Source organism: Zalophus californianus, chromosome 5, assembly GCF_009762305.2.
Source record: "Zalophus californianus isolate mZalCal1 chromosome 5, mZalCal1.pri.v2, whole genome shotgun sequence".
Lineage (NCBI taxonomy): Eukaryota > Metazoa > Chordata > Mammalia > Carnivora > Otariidae > Zalophus > Zalophus californianus.
The window spans coordinates 59,065,808-59,092,859 of NC_045599.1; the positions used below are offsets into that span (position 1 = coordinate 59,065,808).

The window sequence follows — 27,052 nt, forward strand, 5'->3', positions numbered from 1 at the left end:
AGAGATGTATGTATCTGGTGAGAAGTTGCTATAGGCGATGTCAAAGAGGTTGCTGCCTGTGTTCTGTAGGATTTTGATGATTCCTGTCTCACATTGAGGTCTTTCATCCATTTTGAATTTATTTTTGTGTGTGGTGTAAGAAAGTGGTCCAGTTCCATTCTTTTGCATGTAACTGTCCAGTTTTCCCAACACCATTTGTTGAAGAGATTGTTTTCCACTGGATATTTTTTCCTGCTTTGATTAATTGACCATAGAGTTGTGATTCCATTTCTGGGTTCTCTGTTCTGTTCCATTGATCTGTGTGTGTTTTTGTGCCATTGCCATACTGTCTTGATCACTACAGCTTTTTCATGTAACTTGAAGTCCAGAATTGTGATGCTTTCAGCTTTGCCTTTCTTTTTCAAGACTAATTTGGCTATTTGGGGTCTTTTGTGGTTCCATTCAAATTTTAGGATTGTTCATTCTAGCTCTGTGGAAAATGCTGGTGGTATTTTGATAGGGATTGCTTTGAATGTGTAGATTGCTTTGGGTATCCTAGGCATTCTAATAATAATTGTTCTTCCAGTCCATAAGCATGGGATGTTTTTCCATTTCTTTTTGTCCTCTTCAGTTTCCTTCAGTGGTATTCCATAGTTTTCAGAGTACAGATCTTTTACCTCTTTGGTTAGGTTTATTCCTAGGTATGTTAGGGTTTTTTGTGCAGTTGTAAATGGGTTGATTCCTTGATTTCTTTTTTTGCTGCTTCATTACTGGTGTTTAGAAATACCACAGATTTCTGTAAATTGATTTTATATCCTGAAACTTTAGTGAATTCGTGTATCAGTTATAGCAATTTTTTTTGGTAGGGTCTTTTGGGTTTCCTACATAGAGTATCATGTCTTCTGTTAATGGTGAAAATTTGACTTCTTCCTTGCTGATTTGGATGCCTTTTATTTCTTTTTGTTGTCTGATTGCTGAGGCTAGGACTTCCAGTACTATGTTAAACAACAGTTGTAAGAGTGGACATCTTTGTCTTGTTCCTGACCATAGAGGAAAAGCTGCCAGTCTTTCCCCATTGAGGATGATATTTGCTGTGGGCCTTTTGTATATGGCCTTTATGATGTTGAGGTATGTTCCCTCTATCCCTGCTTTGTTGAGAGTTTTTATCAGGAAAGGATGCTGTATTTTGTCAAATGCTTTTTCTGCACCTATTGACAGGATCATATAGTTCTTAGTCTTTCTTTTATTATTGCTGTGTTTCACATTGATTTGTGAATATCAAGCACCCTTGCAGCCCAGGAATAAATCCCATTTGATTGTGTGATGGATGATTCTTTTAATGTACTGTTGGATTCAATTTGCTAGTATTTTGTTGAGAATTTTTGCATTCATGTTCATCAGTGGTACTGGCCTGTAATTCTCTTTTTTAGTTGTCTGGTTTTGGATTCAAGGTAATGCTGGCCTTGTAGAATGAGTTTGGAAGTTTTCCTTCCATTTCTATTACTGGGAGCAGTTTGAGAAGAATAGGTATTAACTCTTCCTTAAATGTTTGGTAGAATTCCTTAGGAAGCCGTCTGGTCCTGGACTTTTGTTTGTTGGAGACATTGATTACTGATTGAGTTTCTTTGCTGGTTATTGGTCTCTTTAATTTTTCTGTTTCTTCCTGGCTAATTTAGATATTTCTAAGAATTTATCCATTTCTTCCAGATTGCCCAGTTTATTGGCATATAATTTTTCATAATATTCTCTTATAATTTTTTTACTTCTGTGGTGTTGGTTATGATCTCTCTCATTTGTGGTTTTATTTTTTTTTTTAAGATTTTATTTATAGACGAACCATGAGAGACTATGGACTCTGAGAAACAAACTGAGGGTTCTAGAGGGGAGGGGGGTGGGGGGATGGGTTAGCCTGGTGATGGGTATTAAAGAGGGCACGTACTGCATGGAGCAATGGGTGTTACACTCAAACAATGAATCATGGAACACTACATCAAAAACTAATGATGTAATGTATGGTGATTAACATAATAAAAAAAGATACTATTTTTTTTAGAGAGAGAGGGAGCTTGAGCAGGGGGAGGGACAGAGGGAGAGGAAGAGAGAGAATCTCAAGCAGACTTCAGGCTGAGTACGGAGCCTGACATGGGGCTCGGTCCCATGACCCTGAGATCATGACCTGAGCTGAAATCAGGAGTCAGATGCTTAACTGACTGAGCCACCCAGGTGCCCCATTGTGATTTTATTTGGGTCCTTTCTCTTTTCTTTTTGATAAGTCTGGCTAGGGGTTTATCAATTTTATTCTTTTCTAAGAACCAGCTCCTGGTTTCATTGATCTATTTTTTTGTTCTTTTGTTTATTTCTATATCATTTATTTCTGCTGTAATCTTTATTCCCTTTTTTCTGCTGGCTTTAGGCTTCATTTCTTTTTGTAGTTCCTGTGGGTATAAGGTTAGATTGTATATTTGAGATTTTTCTTCCTTCTTGAGGTAGGCCTGTATTGCTACATAATTCTCTCTTATGACTGCTTTTCCTGCATCCCAAAGGTTTTGGACTGTCATGTTTTCACGTTCATTTGTTTCCATGTATTTTTTTTCTTTAATTTCCTGGTTAACCTCATTCTTTAGTAGGATGTTCTTTAACCTCCATATATTGGTGGTCTTGCCAAATTTTTTCTTGTCGTTGACTTCAAATTTCATAGCATCATGGTTGGAAAATATGCATGGTATGATCTCAGTCTTTTTATACTTGTTAAGGCCTGATTTGTGACCTGGTATGTGATCTATTCTGGAGAATGTCCTATGTGCACTTAGAATGTGTATTCTGCTTTAGGATGAAATGTTCTTAATATATGTTAAGTCCATCTGTTCCAGTGTATCATTCAAAGCCATTGTTTCCTTGTTGATTTTCTGTTTAGATGCTCTGTTCATTGCTGTAAGTGGGGTGTTAAAATCCCCCACTATTATTACTATCAGTGTGTTCCTTTATGTTATTAATTGTTTTATATATTTGTGTGTTCCCAAGTTGGCATAAATATTCATAATTGTTAGATCTTATTGTTGGTTAGACCCCTTTGTTATGATATAGTGCCCTTCTTCATCTCTTGTTAAAGTCTTTGATTTAAAATCTAATTTGTCTGATATAAGGATGGCTACTCCAGCTTTCTTTGACGTCCATTAGCTTGATAAATGTTTATCAACTCACTTTCAGTCTGCAGGTGTCTTTAGGTCTTAAATGAGTCTCTTGTAGGCAGCATATAGTTGGGTCTTGTTTTTTATCCATTCTGATATCCTATGTCTTGATTGGAGCATTTAGTCCATTTACATTCAGAGTGATTACTGATAAGAATTTAGTGCCATTGTATTACCTGTTAAGTTGTTTCTGGAGATTTTCTCTGTACCTTTCTACTCTTTGTCGTTTTTGGTCTTTCTCTCCCACTCGAAGAGTCCCCTTTAATATTTCTTGCAGGACTGGTTTAGTGGTCACAAACTCCTTTAGTTTTTGTCTGTCTGGGAAACACTTTTATCTCTCCTTCTATTCTGAATGTCAACCTTGCTAGATAAAATATTTTGACTGCATATTTTTCCCATTCAGCACGTTGAATATATCCTGCCACTTTCTTCTGGCCTGCCAAGTTTCTGTGGAGAGATTTGCTAACCTTATCTGTCTTCCCTTGTAAGTTAGGGATTTCTTTTCTCTTACTGCTTTTAGGATTTTTTTTTCTTTATTTCTATATTTTGCAAATTTAACTGATTTGTCTTGGTGTTGGCCTGCTTTTGTTAATTTTGATGGGAGTTCTCTCTGCCTCCTGGATTTGAATGTCTGTTTCCTTCCCCAGATTAGAGAAGTTTTCAGCTATAATTTCCCCAGTTAAACCTTCTGCCCCATTTTCCCTCTCTTCTTCTGGGACTCCTATGATATGAATATTACTGTGCTTTATGGAATCTCTAAGTTCCTTAAGTCTGCATTCATGATCTAATGTTTTTCTTTCCTCTCCTTTTTAGCTTCCATTATTTTCCATAATTTTATGTTCTGTATCATTTATTCATTCCTCTGCTTCTTCCATCCTCTGCATCCTTCCATCCATTACATCCAGCTGGTTTCATATCTCAGTTTATAGCATTTTTTAGTTCAGCCTGACTAGTTTTTAGGTCTTCGGTTTCTGCAGTAAGGGACTCCCTGGTGTCTTCTATGCTTTTCTCAAGCCCACCTAGTATCTTTATGATTGTTGCTTTAAATTCTGGATCAAGGGGCACCTGGGTGGCTCAGTTGGTTAAGCATTTGACTTCAGCTCAGGTCATGATCTTGGGGTCCTGGGATTGAGCCCTGCACTGGGCTCTGTGCTCAGCAGGTGGTGGGGGGGTCTGCTTCTCCCTCTGCCCCTTCCCCCCACTTGTGCTTACACACTTTCTTTTTCTCTCAAATAAACAAAATCTTTAAAAAAAAAAAATTCTGGATCAAGCATTTTACTTACGTCTGTTTCAAGTAGATCCCTGGCTGTGACCTTTTCTTGTTCTATGGGATTAATTCCTCTGTCTTGGCATTTTCTTCTCCACCTTCTTCTGTGTGTTAGGAAAGCCTATTATGTTTCCTGTTCCTGAGAGTATTGACTTTGTAAAGAATAGGTCATGTACTGTTGAGGGCCTGGTGCTTCAGGAAGTGTCTCTGGTGTATGCTGTGTGCATTGTGCTGCTCTCTTTTGCTTGCTCTTTCCCTGAGGTCAGTCCTCTGCAGAGTTTCTCCTTGCCTGCAGTGGGGAGTATTTGGACGTTGGCCAGAGTGTGGTGAATTTTAACCAGGTGTGCTCTGGTCAGCTTGTTAAAAGAGACCTGATGTTATTTCCACTCGAGCTGAAGGTTTGCAGAACTCTATGGTCAGTAGATGTGGGGTGTGTGTGTGTGTGTAGGGAGTGTTGTGCTGGTCTTCTCGGGGGGCCTGCTGTGTTGGTTCTCAGACATACTTGCCCGAGGAAAGCAGCACCTGCCAAGTGCACAGGGGCAGGGCTTGGTGTAAGTGGTTTATGCCACTCTTGGCACTGTGCTGCTCATTGAAGTTAGTTTATGCTGGGGGGCGGGGGAGAGTAATGGCGCCTACCAACTTGTTTGTCCTCAGAGAGGCAAGCCACCTCTTTTAGATGTGCTCCAAGAAGGGGGAATCATCTCTCCCAGTGTGTCCTAGGGGATCCTCAGATCATTCTGTCTGCCCTGGGCTGTCTGCACTCCTTCTCCACAGGAACACTGCATCACTTGCTGGGTTCCACACCCACCATGCCATGGACTCTAAAATTCTAGTGTTTGAGCCCTGTGGTTGTAAAAACTCACAAAAATCAGTCCCTCTCGTTTTCCCAGTCACTGGCTTTGGGGAGATGTCATCTTTGTGTTATCCCCTGTGCACTCTGTCTCTCTTTTTTTCTCTCTCACCTCTCTCTATGACCAGGGTTCCCTCCCTTCCGAGGCACCCGTGATCCTCTTCTCCCCCAAATCATGTCTCCACATCTCCTACCTTCCATGATGTGGCCTTTTATCTCCCTCTGTGCAGTTTGTTTTGTTCTTAGAACAATTTCTTGGGTGTTCAGAATGATTTGATATTTATCTCGCTGAGTTCCAAGGACCAGGCAAGCCTGGGGTCCTCCTCCTACTTTGCCATCTTAGCTCCTCTGGGCTTTAGCATTTTTTTTTTTTTAAAGATTTTATTTATTTATTTGACAGAGCGAGAGAGGGAACACAAGCAGGGGGAGTGGGAGAGGGAGAAGCAGGCTTCCCCTGCGGAGCAGGGAGCCTGATGTGGGGCTTGATCCCAGGACGCTGGGATCATGACCTGGGCCAAAGATAGATGCCTAACGACTGAGCCACCCAGGCACCCCGGGGCTTTAGCATTTTTAATGAATGATCAGATTACCAGTTTACTATGAAGGCTACAATTCAGGAATGGCCCAGCAGAGGAGATGCCTAGGGCAAGGCCTGAGGGGTGAACGCCTGGCCTCCTGGCATGGCTGTCTCCCAATATCTCCACAGGTTCAACCCGGAAGCTCTCCAAACCCCATCTCCTAGGGTAGGCAGAATGAACTAAATGATCAAAAACTATTCGATTTCTATTGCTTTTTCAGTTCTTCAAGGTTTCTTTTCCTTCACTTTCCTTCCTTCACTGTTAGCACTTTTGCCAGCATCTTCATTTGAGCTGTCATGAAAATAATTTCTGAGGATAACCTCCTTAGATAATATAACTGTAATGGCTTAATAATTTGCTGGATTTAGTTTTTTTGTTTTGTTTTGGTTTTTTTTTTTTGAGCTCCTGCTTGATTCTAGTGGTTGTGATAGGCTAAGTGAAAGTGTTTTTGGAATTTGAATAGTTTTTATTGTGTATCAAGAAACTTGGAGTAACTGGAAATATGTAATAATCTGAAAAATAGATTATTATATGGATGTTTCTCAGAATCCACTCTTGAGTTGTTATAATGTGGCTTTAAAGCTAGAGAGGAAAAAACAGTTTCCACATAATCAACATTTATTATTTTATGTTGCTTGTTCTGTTCCCTTATTTATTCAATGGATATTGAAGAAATATATATCCTTAAGGTTATTAATCTAACATGTAGATAAAAATGCTTAGAAAGTAAAATAAAAATAAAGTAAAATAACCATCAGACATTAGTAATATAATTTGGCTCTTATAAGTCAGTGTAAACGTATAAGTGCCAGAATGAGTGTAGTTTATTCAAAGGAGAGAAAAATTAATAAGTGGTAAGAAAACCTTCATACCTTTTAATATGTTTTAGCATATTAATATGCTTATTGATTGGATTGGAAAATTAATTTTGGAAGTAACATGTAGTTTTTAAAAATGGAATCAAATTTTCATAGCTGGGAAAGGAAAATCTTATAATGGATTTATTCAGATCTCATTCTGTGGATGAAAAAAAGCCCAGAGATAGGATGATTGCCAAATGTGAAATATCTTAATTTCTTCTTGATTAAAAACTATTTGATTTTCATTGCTTACTTGCTCATTATCTTTTACCCAGGTGTAGGTGGTACAGAATTGGCACTAGAATTTAAATCTTATTCCTAGTCTATTAATGATGGCACTCTATATGCTTGTTTGCATTTCTGACACCAAATTCTTGTTTTGGGACTTTGTACTTTAGGCTCTCATACAGAGATAGCAGAGGGTAGTGGTTAAAGGTTCTGCTCAAGAGTTTAAAAAAAACCCCTGCATTTGATCTTGGCTTTGTCACTAACTAGTTGTAAGACCTTGGAATGTTACTTAGCCTCTCCATACGTCTGTTTGCTCTTCTGTAAAATAGAGTAATAGGACCTTCCTTGTAGGGTTGTTAATAGGATTAGATGAACATATATTTAGGTTGTAATAAGTGCTCAATGCATGGTGGCTTTAATTAGATCATAATTAGTAGTAATAGTAATTTAAGAAATTGTATTTAATTACGGTTAACCACATTCTTAGCTTATTAGTTTAATGAAGTTCATGTTTTTTTAATTGATGTATAGTTGACATACAATGTTACATTAGTTTCAGGTATACAACATAGTGATTCCACAAGTCTATGTTATACTATGCTCACCACAGGTGTAAGCTACCATCTTTCACCTTACAACACTGTTATAGTATGATTGATTTCATTCCCTATGCTGTACTTCCCTAAGACTTATTCATAAAAGTTCATGTTCCTTTAGACTCTTCAAGAGTGCTAGTATTTGTTGGGCAGGTCATAGTTGAGGAATCAAGGCCAAACATAAGTGGTTTGCCCTAGGTCACCCTGCTAGACCTGACCCAGGTTGTCTGAATTTTAGTGCTTTGTCACTACAAAGGCTTCCTCCCTGATGACTCTATTCTTTTATTTTGGGCCTCAAAAATTCTACTCTTTTAAAAATAATCTCTTAAAAATGGGCTACAATTCAACATTCTTTTTTGATATTTAAGTTACAGTAATACCAGGGGTATCCTAAGAGTTTAGTTGGAGTTGAAAATTAAAAACCTCAGGGCACCTGGGTGGCTCAATCATTAAGCATCTGCCTTCAGCTCAGGTCATGATCCCAGGGTCCTGGGATTGAGCCCCACATCGGGCTCCTTGCTCAGTGGGAGGCCTACTTCTCACTCTCCCACTCCCCCTGCTTGTGTTCCCTCTCTCGCTGTCTTTCTGTTGAAAAATAAATCTTGAAAAAAGAAAATTGAAAACCTCATCATTAAAAATGACCCATAATTCAAGAATGTTACTTATTTTGTTTTCATTTACAGTTAGTTGATGTCACTCTTGCCTTACCCATTTAAAATTTGTGACTGGAGATTGGACAGCACTAGGAAAGAATTTTGAGGATTTCTTCTGTGATAGTCTAACATTGCAAACTTGAGTCATTTCTTTTCGGCTACATTCTGTTTATCAAACAAGACACAAAGCCAGACCATATTCAAAAAGGAGTGAGAAGGATTAGATTGTACTCCTTGGTGGGAGAAGCTATGTTCCTCCTGATACAGACCTAGGAACTGAAGAGCTATGCCCAGCATAAAATGGTGAGGCAAGTACAGGATAACCCCAATAGACATTCCCATTCAAGTAGGGGAGGAATGGGAGACAGGTAGCAGTTGCTGGCCTGTGGCAAGTCTGAAATCCAGCCAGGCCCATTTGTCAGGGTCTCCTAACTGGGGCAGTGAGTGTTCCTTGAATAGGGCCAAGTTCTACCTGGAAGTCTTCCCCTAATCTATTATTTTCTTCTGGTTTTGGTTCCACCCTCTGATAAGTCCTTTTTTACTGTAAGAAATGTTTGCAGCTGAGTAGCATTTTCAGTGTGTTTCTTACCCACTGGAAGTTGGGAGTCCAGAAGCTTCTTTTCATTTTGAAATCTCTGTTCCTTTTAGTCCGGTCTGGCCCATTTCTCTTAACAGTTTTTGTTGTTGTTGTTAATTTTACCAGGGTTCAAGCTATCCCTTAAAACACATCTGTAATTCATTTTGAGACCATCTTTTTTACTTAAGGTAGAGTGTCAGGGTGCTCTGCATCAGTACTATTAAGATATGTAGAAAACTTCTTGTCTAGCTTGAGCATCTCCTTTGGCTACTGAAAGCTCTCAGGCAGGTACAGTGGGAGGCTGTTACTGTAGTGGAGTACCTTTTAGAGATGCTACATGGCATAACTAGTATTTGAACATGATTTTTTATTTTGGTATCATGACTTTAACAATAGTCATAATTGAGATGGTAATGGTAAAAATTTTGAAAGTAAATTGTTCTTTTGCTGATACTAAAAAAGATTTTTTTGGCATATAATTAATATTTAGTAGTGCTGAAATGCAGATACAGGGAATTTATAGGGTATTTTCTTAATATGAATCACTGGAGAGATATAGTTCCTGAAAAATTTATATTGGATTAATGAAACTAGTGATGAGTTCCTAAAGATGAATCTACAGTATTCTGTTCTTGTCCAACCCGCAGGTATTGTCTTCAATTCCAAGTGTGTATTTAAAGAGTGGTTGGAACAAAACAGGATGTGCCCAAAGAAGTGAGAATGGCCATGGATCTGGAATCGAGTCCTAGGAAGAATAATTTAAGCTTAAATTACTCAGTGGATTTAGTCTGCAGGAGGCTAAAGGGAAGTATGAGATATTCAGATACTTGAAGGATCCTTGCTGCGCTGAATAAACCTGTTTTTGCTTCAGAAAAAAAAAAATTAAGGCTAATTGGCAGAGTTTACATGAAGCTAGATTTTGCTCTAAAGTAAAGATTTTTTTAAAAAAAGATTTTATTTATTTGAGAGAGAGCGAGAGAGAGAGGAGCAGGGGGAGGGGCAGAAGGAAAGAGAGAAGCAGACCCCTGCTGAGCAGGGAGCTGGAAGGGGGGCTCTGTCCCGAGACTCTGGGATCATGACCTGAGCAGGAGGCAGATGTTTAACCGACTGAGCCACCCAGGTGCCCCTAACATAAAGATTTTTAAAGATCTGTTAGAATAGTCTGATGATGCTTTCTTTGGTATGGAGTTCCCTAGCAGTTGAAGGAATTCAAGCAGAACTTGGATGATGTACCAGAGATGCTGAAGTAGAGATTTTTGTGTCTCAAGTTTTTTTTTTTTTTTTACTTTGAAACCATATAATTGTTGCATTTTTGTACCTGTATGGACCATTTTGTGAATGTATAAGTTCTCTCCTGTTGTAATCTATTAGACATTGGGATTGCATCTGATCATATAAGCTAGAGAGGAGGCTTTGTATTTTAGGAGGCTGCTATGCTCTGAGCCTCAAAGTCAGCTGAGGAAGCAGCCCTGAGTGGTTACTTACATGATAGATGATTGTTTCCTTTGTTGTATGACTCTTACCATGCTGTCCTCACTTGACTAATCTTAGCAAAGTTACTTGGCTCAAGGAAAGTCATTCTCTGAGATGATCAGGAGCAATTAGGATTGTTTGGTGCAAAATTTTGCTCCAACAGTAACAGTGATAGTTAAGTGAGCTATCTTTCTCAGGAACTTGAACTGAAAGCACAGAGAAAAAGTCCTGTAGTTAGGTGGGAATAACCATGGAAAGATAAGGGGAAAGAGCCAAATTATCTAATCACAAAATACTGGAGTAGTAATTGACCAGGGCTTTTGAGGGTCATTTTTTATAATTCTTATTTCTTATTAGAGCTGCTCTTGAACTACATGTTGAGGAACTCTAGTCTTTGAAACCTGGCACCCTTTTTTCTGTACGTATCTTTAAAATATCCTCCCTTCCCTCAGCATTTGAGGTGACTTGAGTCTGTTTCTTTCAACCAGAATTGCCAAAAGGTAGTTGCAAAGTAACATTTTCTTGACAAAACCATGATAGAATTAAACCTGTATTTAGATCAAATATAGATCTAAATGAAAGAATACAGGTCTACATGATATAATTAAACCCGTGCTTAGTTTTTGGTGATAAGGTAATGAAAATCCAAACACAAGGAGATGTTTTTAAATCACAAGAGGGAAATTTCCCAACTTTCAATAGGTGAAGGAACTAAAAGATGATGTGTAGGGGGGCCTGGGTGCTCAGTCGGTTAAGCGTCTGCCTTCGGCTCAGGTCATGATCCCAGGGTCTTGGGATCAAGCCCTGCATCGGGCTCCCTGCTTAGTGGGGAGTCTGCTTCTCCCTCTCCCTCTCCCCCGGCTTGTGCTCTTTCTCTCTCACTCACACTCTCTCTCAAATAAACAAATAAACCAAAAAAAGATGATGTGTAGAGGTTGGTTGGATTTGACATTGTACTGAGTTCCCTTACCACTTTTATTCCATTTCATTTGTTCCTACTGAGACAGCCTGTACTGTCCTATAGCTTCTGTCTTCACATTGTGACAAGTGTTGGAGGCCTGTGTTCCTCTTCCTTGTGCAAGAACTGCCACAAGAACTCTTTGTAAACCTGTACAAAGAGAGCAATCCAGTAATCTCCCTGGCATTTGGTTTTGAGTGCTTTTAAGAATTAGTAATGCCAGTTCATTATTTGATGGGCTTTTGGGTAGTTGCCACCTTTCAACTATGATGAATAATGCTGCTGTAAACATTTGTGTACAACTTTTGTTTGACACTTGTTTTAAATTGAGTACCTAGGAGCGGAATTGTTGGGTCATATGGTAACTATGTTGAATCATTTGAAGAACTGCCAGACTGTTTTCCACAACAGGTGCACCATTGTATATTGGAACCAGCAGCATATGAGGATTCTGCTTTATCTATACTCTCGGCAACACTTGTTATTATCTGTTTATGATTCTAGCCATCCTAGTGGATTTCAAATATCTTTTTTTTTTTTAAGATTTTATTTATTTATTTGAGAGAGAGAATGAGATAGAGAGCATGAGAGGGGAGAGGGTCAGAGGGAGAAGCAGACTCCCCGCCGAGCAGGGAGCCCGATGCGGGATTCGATCCCGGGACTCCAGGATTATGACCTGAGCCGAAGGCAGTCGCTTAACCAACTGAGCCACCCAGGCGCCCGAATATCTTGTGGTTTTGATTTGCATTCCTCTGATGGCTGTATGGTGTTAGCTTATTTTTATGTGCTTAGTGGTCATTTGTATGTCTTCTTCGGAGAAATATCTATTCAGATCCTTTGCCTATTTTTAAATTGGGTTTTTTGTCTTTTTTATTACTGAGTTGTAAGAGATTTTTATACATTCTCAGTACAAGTCTTTTACCCACGTACAGTTGAGCCTTGAAGGACAATGTTTGAACTACATGGGTTCACTTATTTTCAATAAATACAGTATATTACTGTAAATGTGTTTGCTCGTCCATATGATTTTCCTAATGTTTTCTTTTCTCTAACTTTATTGTAAGACTATAGTATATAATACATATAACATACACAATATGTATTAGTTTTTGGGATGTCAAAAGTTATATACTGACTTTCTATTGCCCCTGGGGGGGTCAGCCCCCCTAAGCTCCTGCATTGTTCAAGTGGCAACTATATACGATTTGTAGATACTTTCTCCTATTTTGTCAATTATCTTTTTACTTTCTTGTTAATGTCCTTTGAAGTACGAAAGTTACAAATTTTGATTCAGTCTGAATTATATTTTGTGGTGTGTGTTTTGATGTTATATCTAAGAATCCTTTGCCAAATCTGAGGTAATGAAGATTTACCCTTATGTTTTTTCCTAAGAGTTTTATAGTTTTAGCTCTTAAATTTATGTTTGTGATTCTTTTTGAGTTAATTTTTGTATATGGTGTGAAGTAAGGTTGAACTTCATTCTTTTGAAAATGTGGATATCCAGTTGTTCTAATACCATTTGTTGAACAGATTATTCTTTTCCCATGGAATGATCTTGGCACCCTCTTCAAAAATTTCTGTATTCTTTCTTAATCTTTCTTCTTGCAAAAGAAATACTTTTATCTAAAAAAGCCCTTATACTGTATGCAAAATGGCTCCTAAGTACCTGAGTGTCCCTAGAGTATGTATATTAGCTTGCCTACCTTCCAAAGTTGCCAGAGCTAGTGTTGCAATTGCTTATAAATCTGTGCTTGCATCAGTATTTTTAGAATGCAGTTATGAACACATTATCAGTATCACCAACTTGATACTTTTCCTTTTTTTACTTATATTTTACAGAATATAGATGAATTACTGAATTTATTTTTGCAGATAAGCAGAAATATTAGAGCCTCTTTACGAAAGCAAGGAATGTATATGGTAAAATGCATTTTGAGTATTGGTGAGATTAAACTAGGAAGAAAGGATTTGTGATAGTTATACACTGATAATTTTAACTTGGTAATAGAAGAAAAAATCAGACATTTGAATGCAAGTGATTTAGTTTATGTAGCTGTTAAAAGTTTTTGCTTCAGAAACAGTCAAAACAATGCATACTGTAGAAACAGTATATATAGAACAAATACTGGAAGTTTCTGCTTTCTCAAAGAGATACAAGCAGTGTCAGAGTCATATGTGCTATTGGTAGCCATTTTAACTATGGCTATCTTTTTTTTTTTTTTTTAAGATTTATATATTTTAGAGCAAGAGCAAGCATGAGTCGGGGGAGGGGCAGAGGGAGAGAATCTTCAAGCAGACCTCACACCGAGTGTAGGGCTGGATCCCACGATCTATGAGATCATGACCTGAGCTGAAACCAGGAGTCAGACCCTCAACCACCTGAGCCACCCAGGTGCGCTTTCCTCTGACTATCTTCTAATGGTGGTTAGAATCCTCATGTGGTGATTTGAAATACATATGGAAAGTGGTGAGAAATGAAAGTAGGAGGTGATAGGAAAAGAGCATCAGGAATAATGTTAGAGATGGCCAAGGGCTGGTATACTAGTATAATTTACCACCATTTAGCAATTTTACTAAAGCTTTTGAGGCTTGTCTTAGGTGGATTTAGTCAGTCTTGTGGTTTTATTTATGGCGTAGCATGCTTAATTTTTGGCATCTCAAATAGTCATAAATTTCAGTGAATTGCTTACAAGTCAGTGGTGTATTGTAAAAATGCAAATTAATGTATTTCCCAAGGTTAAAAGAAGTGTACTGCATACTTCTACTTGATTAAAAAAATTTCTTATGGAAATGTTTGTATTTGTGTCTTGGGAACTTAATCACCATTTAGCATTGAGTTCATAAGAAAATGTTCTATGAAGTACATATATTATAGACAGGCATTTCTTTGTTCTTAACCTGGTATTAGGGGCATTAGAGGAAGGAGTAAATGAAATTTGTGGAGGTTTGTCCTCACTTGTTGAGGGGAGGAGGTAGAAGGGTGGCTCTGGAACCAGGCTGTCTAGATTTGCTTTCTTGAGTGACCTTAGGCAAATTACTGAATTTTTCTGCCTTCGATATTGGTGTTTTTTTATATTTCTTATAGGAATATTTCTTTTGAATCAAGGCAAAGATGGGAGGCTCTTAAAATAACAGGAAATAATGGTGCAAGATTATCTTTGGTTACAGCATGTGATTATTATTCTTTTATTTTATCCCTAAATTGCCTATATTTTCTCAGATGAATTTTTATTAACTTTTAAGCTTTTTGGTTTTAACAGAAATAGTAACAAAAACAAAACATACAAATTACTGGTTGTGTTACAAAGCTTAGGCATTTTAGAGGTTGTTATAGATCAGAATGTGAACTAAGGGTAATAAGGAAAGGTCATTGTATTTTTATGACTTAAGTTTTGTTTAAATGTTGCAAAGTTGTGTACTTGGTTGCTTAATGTTGATGATTTTTGGAAAGGACATCTGTTTTTTTGTTTTTTATTACATTAGGGACTAATAGTTTTGGAAGTTTATGATTCCTTTTTGAAGTCATGGGAAGCTAGCAGGAGATGAATCCCTGGTGTCACAATTCAAACTCTGAACATTTTCCTCCCTTGGCTATATTGTTGTACAGAATGCCTGGCTTTGGTGGTGCTTTGATTTTAAGTACTGGCTTGGGTACTTGTATTTGATTTTAAGTACTTTTGTTAACCATGAAGTTAACAAGAGTAGTTTATTTAGCCAGGTTTTGTTCCATAAGATAGTGTTCTATGAAGTATACACTTATTCTCAGGTGGAAAAATTACGTTTAAAAGTTCACTGCCCATGATATGACCAAAAAAACAAAACAAAACAAAACCCTAAGACCTTTTAAAATTTGTTCATAGGTCTTTGGTGTCACGTTTAGTGGTAAATTGTTCTGGTAATTTCAGTATTTAGTACGTTAAAGGATAATGATCAAAAACTCATTAATCTTGGTGAAGAACTACTGAGTGTGATAAAACAAACTTTTCTGCACAAAAATCTAACAGTTCACTGAAAATGAGGGATTATTTATGTGGGAAGACTGCTGTTCTCTGATCTCTAGGATTTCATTTCAGTGACTTATTCATTAGTGGTCAAAGGTGATTGAACTTGCAGGTCATTGACAGACATATGACCAATTATTTTCCTGTTTTTCATGATTACCTTTTTTCTTCTTATGTCTCTAGATTTCAGTGCATTAATACTGGGGCACATAGCTGTATTAGCTACCCAGTTTCTCAAATATCAGAAGAAATTTTAGTGATTTAGTATAATAGGAAATTCTGGTGTCATTTTGGTCCCTGATAGCTAATACCCCCACTCTCTCCATCCTGACTTCATACCTAATGAGTATTTCTCTTTAATGAGTGATGTGGTATTTAGATTTTTTGAAGACTTAGAGATTTATAGCTGGTTGGCAACATTTATTCTAAGAAATACTACATCTGATTATCTTTTTTAAAAAACAGCTTTGAGTTATAATACATATATTGCACAGCTCACCCAATTAAAGTATACAGTTTAGTTGTTTTTAGTATATTTGCAGTTGTACAGTCATCACCACTTTAGAAACTTTTCATCACCACAAAAAGAAACCCCATTAGCAGCAGTCATTCCCCAATTTCCCCCAATTCCTCTAGCTCTAGGCAGCCACTAATACGCTTTCTGGGGATTTCTTATAAATGGAATCATGCACTGTGTTGTCTTTGATTGGCAGCTTTCACAGAGCATAATGTAAGGTTCATGCATATTGTAGCATGTATCAGGACTTCATTTTTTTTTATTGCCAAATAACAATTTTATTGCATGGATATCCATTTTTTTTTTTGTCAGTTGATATAAATTGGGGTTATTTTCACTTTTTGGCTGTTAGGAATAGTGCTGCTATGAATATTTGTGTACAAATTTTTGTGTGGGCCCATGTCTTCATTCCCTTGGATATATACCTAGGAGTGGAACTGCTAGGTACTTTGGTAACTTCCAAAATGACTGTACCATTTTAAATTCCCACCAGCAGATTCGTTTTTTCATACCCTTGTCAACACTTGTCTCTGTCTTCTTGTTTGTAGCCAGTAGTAGGTGTGAATTGGTATCTCATTAAATCTGCTTGGTGTGATGGCTTCAGTTATTTTAATTTACTGAGTACTGATTTGGGTTCACAAAATTTAGTATGTGAGTTGCTTTTAGGTTTGAGTAAGACAGTCAGGACTTGTAATGAAAATGGAAACCAGGTTTTAAAAGTCATGATTTACTGAATAGTTTCTAGTGATTATTAAGCACTTCTTTTGATATGTTATAAAAGGTTTGCTAAATACATGTTTTAGTGTTTTGCTGAGATTTTTAATGGCTTTTCATAGTTTCTTTGGTTTTTAAAAAATAATTGGGGCATTTAGAAGTAAGTAATTCTCCAGGTAAGTGAAATTCTCAGTATTTATTAAATTCATGTGATTATAGTAGCTCTGCGAAGTACAAAGTAGGAAAAAAAAACTTAACTCTCTGAAGGTAGGGCCTCTCATAGCCTCTAGCTTGGGACTTTTATTTAATCAAGTTGCCTAGTCTAGTGTATAATATTGATTGGATTAAGTAGAGCTATTGAAGAGTATTTTAATTAAGTTTTGTGGAGCAATGCCATGTTTAATTCAGCCTTTTTCCTTTGAGGACATAGTGTTTTAAACATAAATTTGTTTTCTTTATTACATTTTTTTCTAAGAACTCAGTCTTAGGGATCAGATTTGAATTTGAGTCCTACCATGTCAGCTTATTAGCTATATGACTTTGGCCAAATTACTTTAAACATGTGTGAGGTAGTATTGTTAGCAGTGAAGGAAGGGATACAGAATTAAGTAATACAGCTGTTCTGAGGATTACATCATGACATAATTAAATAGTCTAGTATTGTGCTAAAATAGATGAATTCTCTTTTTCTCCTTGAATCTGTCTTTGCTTTAGCCTTCAGTTTTTCACAGACATGCTTGATAGAATTAGAAATATGCATTTACTTCTAAATGTTTTTAATATTCAAATTATTGTCTTCTAGCATCTCATGTAAAAAGGTGTGAGTTAAGTGAAAAAGTGTAGTAAAAGTCTGCTACTGTGTTATATGAAGACAGTGGATTGGGAAGCTGCTGATCAGGTCTCTTGTCATTTTTTTTTAGAAGATTTTATTTATTTATTTGACAGAAAGAGAGCGAGTGTGCAAGTGAGAGCACAAGCAGCACAGGGAGAGGGAGAAGCAGGCTCCCTGCTGAGCAGAGAGCCTGATGCGGGACTTGATCCCAGGACCAACTGAGCCACCCAGGCGCCCCTCTTGTCATCTTTTGTAATTTTGAAAAACTTACAGGAAACTCAGCTTTAAATCTGAGTTTGTTGTTTTCCCTTTGGCTAACACAATTGAATTTGTCCAAATGGATGAAAGTGAAATTATAAGCCAATCTTGAATAAATTGCATTGCTTCACTCAGAACGGTCCGGTGGATGGGTACTTGGGTGGCTCAGGTTAAGCATCCAACTCTTGATTCCGGCTCAGATCATGATCTTAGGGTCATGAGAGAGAGTCCCCGACCTGGCTCCCCACTCAGCAGGGAGTCTCTTTCTCTCCCTCTGCCCCTCCCCCCACTGGCATGCTCTTTTGTGCTCTCTCTCTAAAATAAATAAATCTTAAAAAAAAATTGTCCAGTAGAAGTATAATTTGTGCTAAGTATGTAATTTAAAATTACCTAGTAGCCATATGGGAAGAAACCAGGTGAAATTAATTTTAATATTTTATTTTACCCCATATATACAAAATATCTTTTCAACACATAATCACCATAAAAATCATTAATGAGATATTGTACATTGTTTTGTGCTAAGTCTTTGAAATCAGAAATATGGTGTGTTCTATACTTTCAACATACTTCAATATGGACTAGTTACATTTCAAGAGTCATGTATACTAGCGACCGATAAATGTTCATACTTAAAAAATCTTTCTCTTAGAGCAGATTTTATTGAAATATAGTTAGTGGCAGGAAACTGTCTTTACATAGTTTTAACAGAACACGAAATGGCAAAGAACATTGATTCCACCTGTTCCTGCTTTAAAGCATGGAGACGTGCTCAGGTTACCTCAGGTGATAGATTTATTGTACGGATTGTTGAGGGAGGAAAGGTACCCCAACATAGTCAGTCTCTGCAGTTGTAGTGAAACAGTCTCTGGAAGCTAACAATGTGTTTCCTCAAATACCCTCTTCCCCTCCCCACCCTCCCCTTCCTCCCACCAAGCGGTGGAAGTCGTTTTCATGTGAAGTCAGTGTTTATAAAACACAAAAGTTGCGCTGTACTGGTTTAAGTGAAGGTTAGGGGGCTGATCTCTGCCATCCTCTTTTCCCTCTTCTGCTCTTCTGCTACTTCTCCGTTTCCTTCACCTTGGGGACCTTCTGAGGATCTTCTGGACAGTGAAAACTCCTGTAACACCAAGTCATTCTTCACCAACTGGAATAGCAGTCACTCTCTTGGCCCCGTTTTTGCTTTGGGCACACATTGGCAACCCTGGTATTTGCCATTCCCCTCAGATTCTGTACCTGCTGCTCCCTTTTCTGGTCACCTTCTTTTTAGCTTCTATTGGTCTTTTTACCATGACTAGTGTCAGCTTCTTCTCCTGCTACTAATTACCAGTCTTTATGTCTCCTAGTCAAGTAGCTCAAGAAATAGGATCTAATTGATTAGTCATTATCCAATATAGAGTCACTTCTGTTGGGGTCTACCAGGCTTCCCCCTCCAGTTCTAAAAATGGCTGCTTTTGGCACAAAAGCCAATTCTTTGTTCTTTAACATGTCGCCGAGATAACAGGGTCACATGACACAAAGGTGGGCAAAGAATGTCTGGTTGCTTTTCTCACAAGGTGGCTGTGGGTATTTTGGCCTATTCATCATATATGATGCACTATACTTTCTTAATATCTCAGTTAATCATAAATGGAAAGCTTTTTTGTTTCGTCTTTCGCTTGGTGGTAGTGGTAATGATAACAGTCTCAGCTATCACTATTTCCCATGTGCAGGAATAGTAGTAAGCATCTTATATGTAGTAACTCATGAGCTCTATGATATGTTTTACTGGGGAAGGAACTGAGTCACACTGATGTATGAATTGCCTTGTTCAAAGTTTATAACTTTTCATTAGTGGAACTGGGATTTGAATATAGGCAGTCAGCTTTTTTCCAAATGGTAAAGACCTAAAATCTATAGCTTAACATTTCAGAGCTGCAACTGACCAGGACAGTGATCTATCAGGATTTCCCCCTATTTTACAGATGAGAAAATTGACAGGTTAGGTGTGTTGCCTAAGTTCACAGAGTCTAGTCATTGCCAGGAGCTCAGAGTTTCTAATTCCTAGGCTAGTATTCTATTACAGAGCAAGTACCTAAGATACATGAGGTTTTGAGTGTTGATCTTGAAACTCAAACCTGTTAAGTGTTAGCAGACCTAGTAAGTAGATACATAATATATGGTTGTACACAATCATCCATGTAGGCTATTATGTTATTAGACTATTTAGCTTCAAGATAGTATATATATGGAGAAGAAAAGAATAAGCAGGGTACTGAAGTTGATTAGCCACAAAACTTGTTTATTCACTTCATCTCCTTGAATGTAGCTGAAGGTGAAAGTACTTTCTGCCAGGTTTAGAATCTTCCTGAGAGGTTATGTGTGGAGTGATGGAGAAATGTCCAGTTTAACACATGGTGGATGAAATAATTTGAAATACAATGAAGGCACACTACCCTAGAAGGTTTGGTAAAGAAACGTGGATTAAAGATGTAAAAAAGCTAATTATGCTAGATGTGAAATTTTAGTTACTCTCTTTGAAAAAACATTTTTATAAGGCATCTCAATTTTTAATGAAATATGAGTATGAAGTAAGTGGCTTACTAAATAAAGGGTTAGCATAATAGCCATGGCATCATTAAATGACATAAATTTATAACTTTAATGTTTATAGGTAGTCCTATCCAGATAGGGTATTTAAATTCTTAAGAATGTCTATACTTCTTGAAAGTCAATAAAATACAGAAGCCTAGTATATTCCTTTAAGTCAATAAAATGAGACTATCTCAGATTGTTTTCCTTATTAGAAATGCACATTCTCAGACACCATCCCAGACATCAAGGTACATTTAGAATGGGATTCAGTTATCTGGGTTTTAAACCCTTCAGGTGATTCCAATGTGTACTGAGTTTGAGAACCACTGCCATAGAAGTAACCAAGGTAGCAGTTGAAACAGTTTCATTTTGTTGTGTTAAAAGAAAGTGCAGTACTTTCCTGCCAAAGCTTTGGAATCATTAATAAACAATCAGCTCAATCAATGTCTTTTCTTTTCTTCGCTCTCGCTCTTTTTTTTTTTTTTTTTTTTTAGAGGGAGAGAGAGAATCTTAAGCAGGCTCCAGGTTCCATTGTCTTTTCTTGATAAAAGTTGTGACTGTGGTAAATTCTATTTTTAGTATATCTGATAGAAACAATATATATATAGGCATTGGAAAGTCATGGCTTCATATTTTGCCTCAGACATACACTAATTGTCCTTCAGGAAGTTTCTTGACCTTTTTTTTTTTTTAAGATTTTATTTATTTATTTGACAGAGAGATAGATAAACAGCACAAGTAGGCAGAGCGGCAGGGAGAGGGAGAGGGAGAAGCAGGCTCTCCGCTGAGTAGGGAGCCTGATGTGGGGCTCGATCCCAGGACCCTGGGATCATGACCTGAGCCGAAGGCAGACGCTTAACCAACTGAGCCACGCAGGTGGCCCTTGATCTTTTTCAAGGCCATAGCTTCTTTGTCTGAAAAATAAAATAATACTGTCCATCAGGGAGGATCATAGCAAGGATTGGAAGTAATGTAAGTGCTAAACACTTAATAGGGTTTAAAAGATTATTCATTATTGGGGCACCTGGGTGGCTCACTTGGTTGAGTGCCTGACTCTTGGTTTCTGCTCAGGTTGTGATCTTATAGGTCATGAGATTAAGTCCCCTGTCGAGCCCTGCGCTGGTTCATCGGGGAGTCTACTTGAAGATCTTCTCCCTCTGCCCCTCCCCCTAGTCGTGTATACACTCTCTGTCTCAAAATAAATCTTAAAAAAAAAATCATTATTAAATCTTAAGCTTTGTCTTCTTCCAGTTTACAGACTGCAGCTTTCTCAATACTATTTACATTTATTCAAACTAATTTGAAATGTTAGTCATGTAATAATTCAGAGATAGCAGTTCTTTATCTTCCTAAATCATTCTTGGCAAATCCTGTACATATTCTACTCCTTTGTCACCTAATACTACATTAAGGAGAAATTCCAGACTAACTAGAAATGAACTCAGTTCACTTGACACAATGCTTTTGTTAAACTGTCAGTTAACTCTCAGCCTGGATTAAACTCTTCTAGAATCTAGAAGGAAACCAGGTATGTTTTAGTTATTGTAGTTAAAAGTAGAAAATTGGAAGAATGATTTCATTCTGCATCTCTTTGGAGCTAAGTTATACCTTAGGTAGGATTAAAAAAAATTTAATGTGAATTTTAGGACACTTGATAATTTGCTGTGTGTATTTATAAAATGAGAATTGGGACTCATTGAACTCACTGTATTTCGCTAGTATTGAAAGAATGACACTGATGGCATGAATGTTGGCTAGGATCCGTATTTTTCACTCTACATTTTGCTAAATTATATAATATTTTCATGGCTCCAAAGTAAAAACTATAAAACAAGGGACATTCAGCAAAGTCTAGGTACCAACCCTGTGCTCTCATATCACTGTTCTCTTCATCTCCCCATAGGTAATCATAGGTTTTATGTAAGTAAGCTCTACACCCAACACGGGGCTCGAACTTACGACCCTGAGATAAGAGTTGCATGGTCTTCCAACTGAGCCAGCCAGGCACCCCTGGTTTTTTACTCTTGTTAAACATTTAAATAAACACATACACATTAATTTTTTTCTTTGAATAAGAGTTAACATATTGTTTTACACCTTTTCCACTCATTCCATGGCAGTATATAGATTTTCTTATAGTGTTTTACAGCTGCATGATACTCAGCTGCATAGTACTCTATCATGTACATGTACCATAGTTTATTTAACTATATTCTATTGATATTTAGTTTGCTTCCAGTCTTTTGCTATTATAAATAGTATTTTGCCAGTATATTTTAGGAATAAATTCCTAGAAGTGAGATTGTGGGTCAAAGTATAAATGTAGATGTAGTTTTGCTAGCTGTTGCCAACTGTCCCTCCATAGAGTTGTAACAATTTCTCTTCCCATTAATAATGTATGAGAAGTCTTATTTCCTTACACTTTTGTCACAAGACTGTGTTAGACTTGTAGATTTTTGCTAATCTGATAGGTGAGAAATGATTATGTTAGGGTAGTTTTAATTAGTATTTCCCTTATGAGTGAGATCAGCATCTTTTCACTTAAATTTTTGAACTAGTTTCATATTTGTGCACATTTTTTTTTCAGGTACTGGTGCTACTATCCCGAGGAATTACTCTTTGGATTTTTTTTCTCTTTGGGAGTGGTAATAATCACTCAAACAGTATTACTAGGCATGTATGATTAAATAAAAAAGATCTATTTATGTATTTTTTGTATTTAAAGAAGTGACATTCTAATTTGGGAAAAGGGACTTGTATGAAGATCATCATGATTCAGTGAAATAAATGCTGGTGGAGATAAATACCAAGCTCTGTGGAAGCACTTAGCCTGGGATGAAATGACTTGGGTATCAGGAATTTTATTAGTTAACATGTGAATTGTTCTTCACATTGAGTCTTTAAGGAAGAGGAGATTGCTAGGTTTACCCTCCCTTAGAGTATTCCTGCCAGAGGAAGCAATGCCAAGGAAGAATATGGTGCTGAGGACTCCTGGGTCACCTGGTTTTGTGGGTAGGGATAAGGGGAGTGGGCATTGAGACTGCATCTGGACCATGAGGATTTGCTAAGTCTCTACTTGTTGACTCTAAACCCACTTCTTTAAAAAAAAAAATTTTTTTTTTTATTTTTTAAGAAAGCTCTGCAACCAACATGGGGCTCAGACTTACAACCCTGAGATCAAGAGTTGATGCTCTACTGACTGAGTCAGCCAGGTGCTCCCCTAAACCCATTTCTAAATTAAGATAACCACAGCAGTGCCAAGTTGAAAAATTGGATTAAAATATTCATGTTCCTCTTAATTTTCTCCCTGAGGCACATTCTCTCTTGATAATCTTCCTGCTCCTCACATTTTGGAATAAACTTGGGAAGAGAACTCTGGGAAGTAGAGTGATTTCATTCCCTCCTTCCCTTTTTATTGTTGAGCAAGCCTAAAGTTCTTACTTTTTGTCCGTGCCATACTTTTAATTTATCATTACATCTTCCTTTTTGCCAAGTTCAAGGCTCCTTATGCAATAGCTTGTTTGACTTGGTAGAGAGTGAAGATCTGGGTAGGGGAAGGTGCTTGTGAGAGAGTTTATGAGTCTGGAAAGGTAGGCAGGGACTAAGCTAGAAGGTCAGAAGCCTTGTATCTCGTTTTGAGGAATTTGTATTTTGTCTTGGTGGAGAGCCTCTAAAAAACCTGAAATGGGTGAGGAACAGAGGAGGGGGTCGGAGGAGGGGAATGACAAGATAAGCTTTTCATTTTTGAGAAGTAATTTTGATGACTATGTCGAGGAAGGTGGGTAGGAGAAAGTCCAGTATAGATGGGAGAGCAGTGCTCCAACCAGCAGCAGCAGCACATGGGAACTTTTTAGAAAAACAGATTCTGACACCGCACCCTAGAACCCTGGGGGTGGGTGCAGCAATGTGTGTTTGATTCAGATGTGTGCCAAAGCTTGCGACTAGAGACAGAAAAGTCAATGAGGCTGTATTACAGTTTGTAAATGTTTTTTCATGTTACTTACATAGTTGGTTTTTGTTGAGATGTTCCTGTTTGTGTCTTATATTCATTCACAAGAAAAGTAGATGAGCTCTCTAGGATTTTGGGACTTATTTATTTGAAAGCCTAATATGAAAAGATTTGAAAAGCTGGGATATTATGGTAATATATTATATTTGGAAAAGGGGAAACCATTCAGGATGCAGTAAACTATAGTCAACTGAAACTATTGGAGTAGAATACAACAAGTAAGTGGAACATCTTGGATGCTCTAGATGTTGCCTGTACATGACATTGATTTGTAATGTGGTATTTTTATCTGCAGTAGGGAAAAGTGATAGGAGATATTGTAAAAAAAAAAAAAAAAGGGAACATGAACTCGTTGTGGAACCCAAAGGAAAGGACGGTGAGTTTGCCCAAGATTTCCTAAGATGGTCTTGTGCAGTCAGTTCCACATAACTGTTTTCCTTCTTTATATAATAGCAGTTGATTTGCATCTAAAGCAGATGCAGATTTTTCATTGAGGGTGTGAGGGCTGTGGGTATAAATTTCAACCTTGTTGGAATGGGACTGAGTAAATCTGATAGTCTTTATTCTCCTCTTTAGTTTTGCTGGGTGAACAAAAGTACAGATAGAGCAAGTGCTTTGTAAATATCAAAACTGTGCCTTAAAGGCTAAGTAATCTTTTTTTCTCTTTTGTATTTTATTCCAGGACCCATCAGTTACACAAGTGACAAGAAATGTTCCACCAGGACTTGATGAATATAATCCATTCTCGGATTCTAGAACAGTAAGACTATCTTAATTGGACTACTTTTAAATGTTGAAATTAGATAGGAATTATATTTCAGTTATGATTTCTTTTTTAGTCAATTGGTTAAACTTATATAAAATAAGCTGTTAGTGTTTTATTTATAATTTAGAAAGTCAAATTTTTTTTAAACAGAAAGGAGTATCAGTAATAATTGAAAATTACCACGATGGTCCTAGTGAAGTACTACAAACTTTCTTTTATGTTCTACATTGCTACTAATCCCTCTACTAAGTCAATCTTACTACAGTTCTTAGGAGAGGGAAGTGCTTTTTGGTATAAGTGTTGTCTTCGTGGTAATGTAGGGGTGACGTTTTCTTATAAAACAGAACATTCTACTCTGTGGTAGACAGACTAAAACCTCTGGAACTTTACTTGGCTTAGGAACATACTGGTCTCAAAATTTAGTCTTGATTTATGGAGGGGTATGAAAAAATTCCTGAAGAAACAGGGGTTCTCTCCCCTGGATGCATATTAGATGCACCTGGAGAATTTGATTACACTTTTCATTAGGGCCCTACTCTCTCACAGTTAGGGCACTTGTGCTTTTTGTTGTAGCTGTTTTGGTGATTTTATTCTGAACCAGTTCTGAGAACTATTGAGGTAGGTTATGTTGAGAGTTCTTCCCCAAAATTTCTCTGGCAAATAATTTTGTTACTGTATTTTGAGTCTTTAGTGTAATTCTTACATTCAAGAGGTCTCGTAGTTTAAACCCCGTTGGCTTTTGAAATATAAGTCATCCTGGTGAAGGTATTGAAGTTCTTCAATTGTATGCTTGGATTTACAGATCAGTGTAATGATTGTACTTAATCATCTCTTCCTGATGTGTTTTCCATAGTCTGGAAAATAATTCTGTAAAGATATTGTAGGTTTTAGCTTAGAAATTTATTCAAAATATTTTATATTAACATTTCAATTTTAAGAAGAGCTTTGTACAAAGTAAAAGCATTAAAATAAGAATGAACTTTTACATTTCATTTTATTCCAAAGCCCTTATTAAACAGACTTTGCTTATGTATAGCAGCTACACCCCAGCCTTGGTTTACTAAAGTGTTCATTGAGCAAGTAAATTTCAGATTGAACCATTGGGGATGGCCAATAAGTTGACCAGTTTTGACATGTAAAAAATGGCAATTTCATAAGATTCAGCTGTATAGTAAATTTGTGCTATGAATGTATGTATGAGAGTGCATTTGGTTGTAGTTGAAAGGGAGAAAAAGAAGAGCTGTATATTTTATTCCACAAGATGTAGTTCTTTTAATATGATTTCGGGGGGTGGAGATGGGAACAAGACTCGTTAATATTTGTTGGTAAAGAATGAAAAGAGGTTTGCATATTTTTTGTAAGATTTTACTAGCAAGAAGTATGGTGAACTTATTAAAAGTAGCAACTGTAGATTGTTCTGAGCAGTAATATTAGTACTCTTTACCAAGTTGTCTACTTTGTGTCATGTGCTTTATCTGTCATTACTGAATTCTTATAACATTCAAAATGGATATTTTTTATTTCTGTTTTACTGATAAAGAATCTGAGACACTGGTCATCCAGATAGTAAGTGGCAGAACTGGTTTAACTATCTGTTTTCTCTAAAGCTTTTGCCTTTTACATTTTGCTAGTTCTGTCTTTAGAGAAAGGTGCTTAAGAATAGAAGGTACAGTCCTGGTCTACGAAAAATTTCTCACCCAACTGGAATTTAAAACAATTACACAAAGAAGATAGAGCCAGGAAAAATAAAACATAAAAGTGTAAATTATAGTTTGAAACAGAGTTTTTGCAATCAAGGAAAGGTTTTCTGAAAGAGAATAGTCTTATTTAGGTAGCTAGGCAATATGGACAAGCCAATTTAAAATGAAACACTTAGATTTGATAGAGTATCAGAACCAGGGAAATGTAAATTATTGTAACATATGCATTTTCCAGTGAACCTTTTTACATGATTGAAATTGTAGTTGAAATAATAATAAAAAAAATCCTTTGTTTTCTCTATGTATGGTATCAGAAACTTGTCTTTTTTTAAATGGTTGTGACTATTTTCCAAAACAGATCAGATGTATTTGTATAATTGATTTAAGTGATATGTAAGAACTCAATCCAAATACTGTTTTAGTTGATTGGTGGTATTCATATTTATTTTAGAAAAATATTAGTGAAAATCAAGC

The 27,052-nt window shown here is 37.0% G+C and overlaps 1 protein-coding gene across 2 annotated transcripts in view; it reads left to right on the forward strand.

The window, feature by feature from the left end:
* SCAMP1 (secretory carrier membrane protein 1) overlaps nucleotides 1-27,052 on the forward strand; it is a 114,482-nt gene that overhangs the window by 4,782 nt on the left and 82,648 nt on the right. For both annotated transcript variants that reach the window (XM_027606066.2, XM_027606067.1), the window contains exon 2: nucleotides 24,795-24,872. In XM_027606066.2, the coding sequence (XP_027461867.1) occupies nucleotides 24,795-24,872 (78 nt within the window). The remainder of the gene's footprint in view (nucleotides 1-24,794; nucleotides 24,873-27,052) is intronic.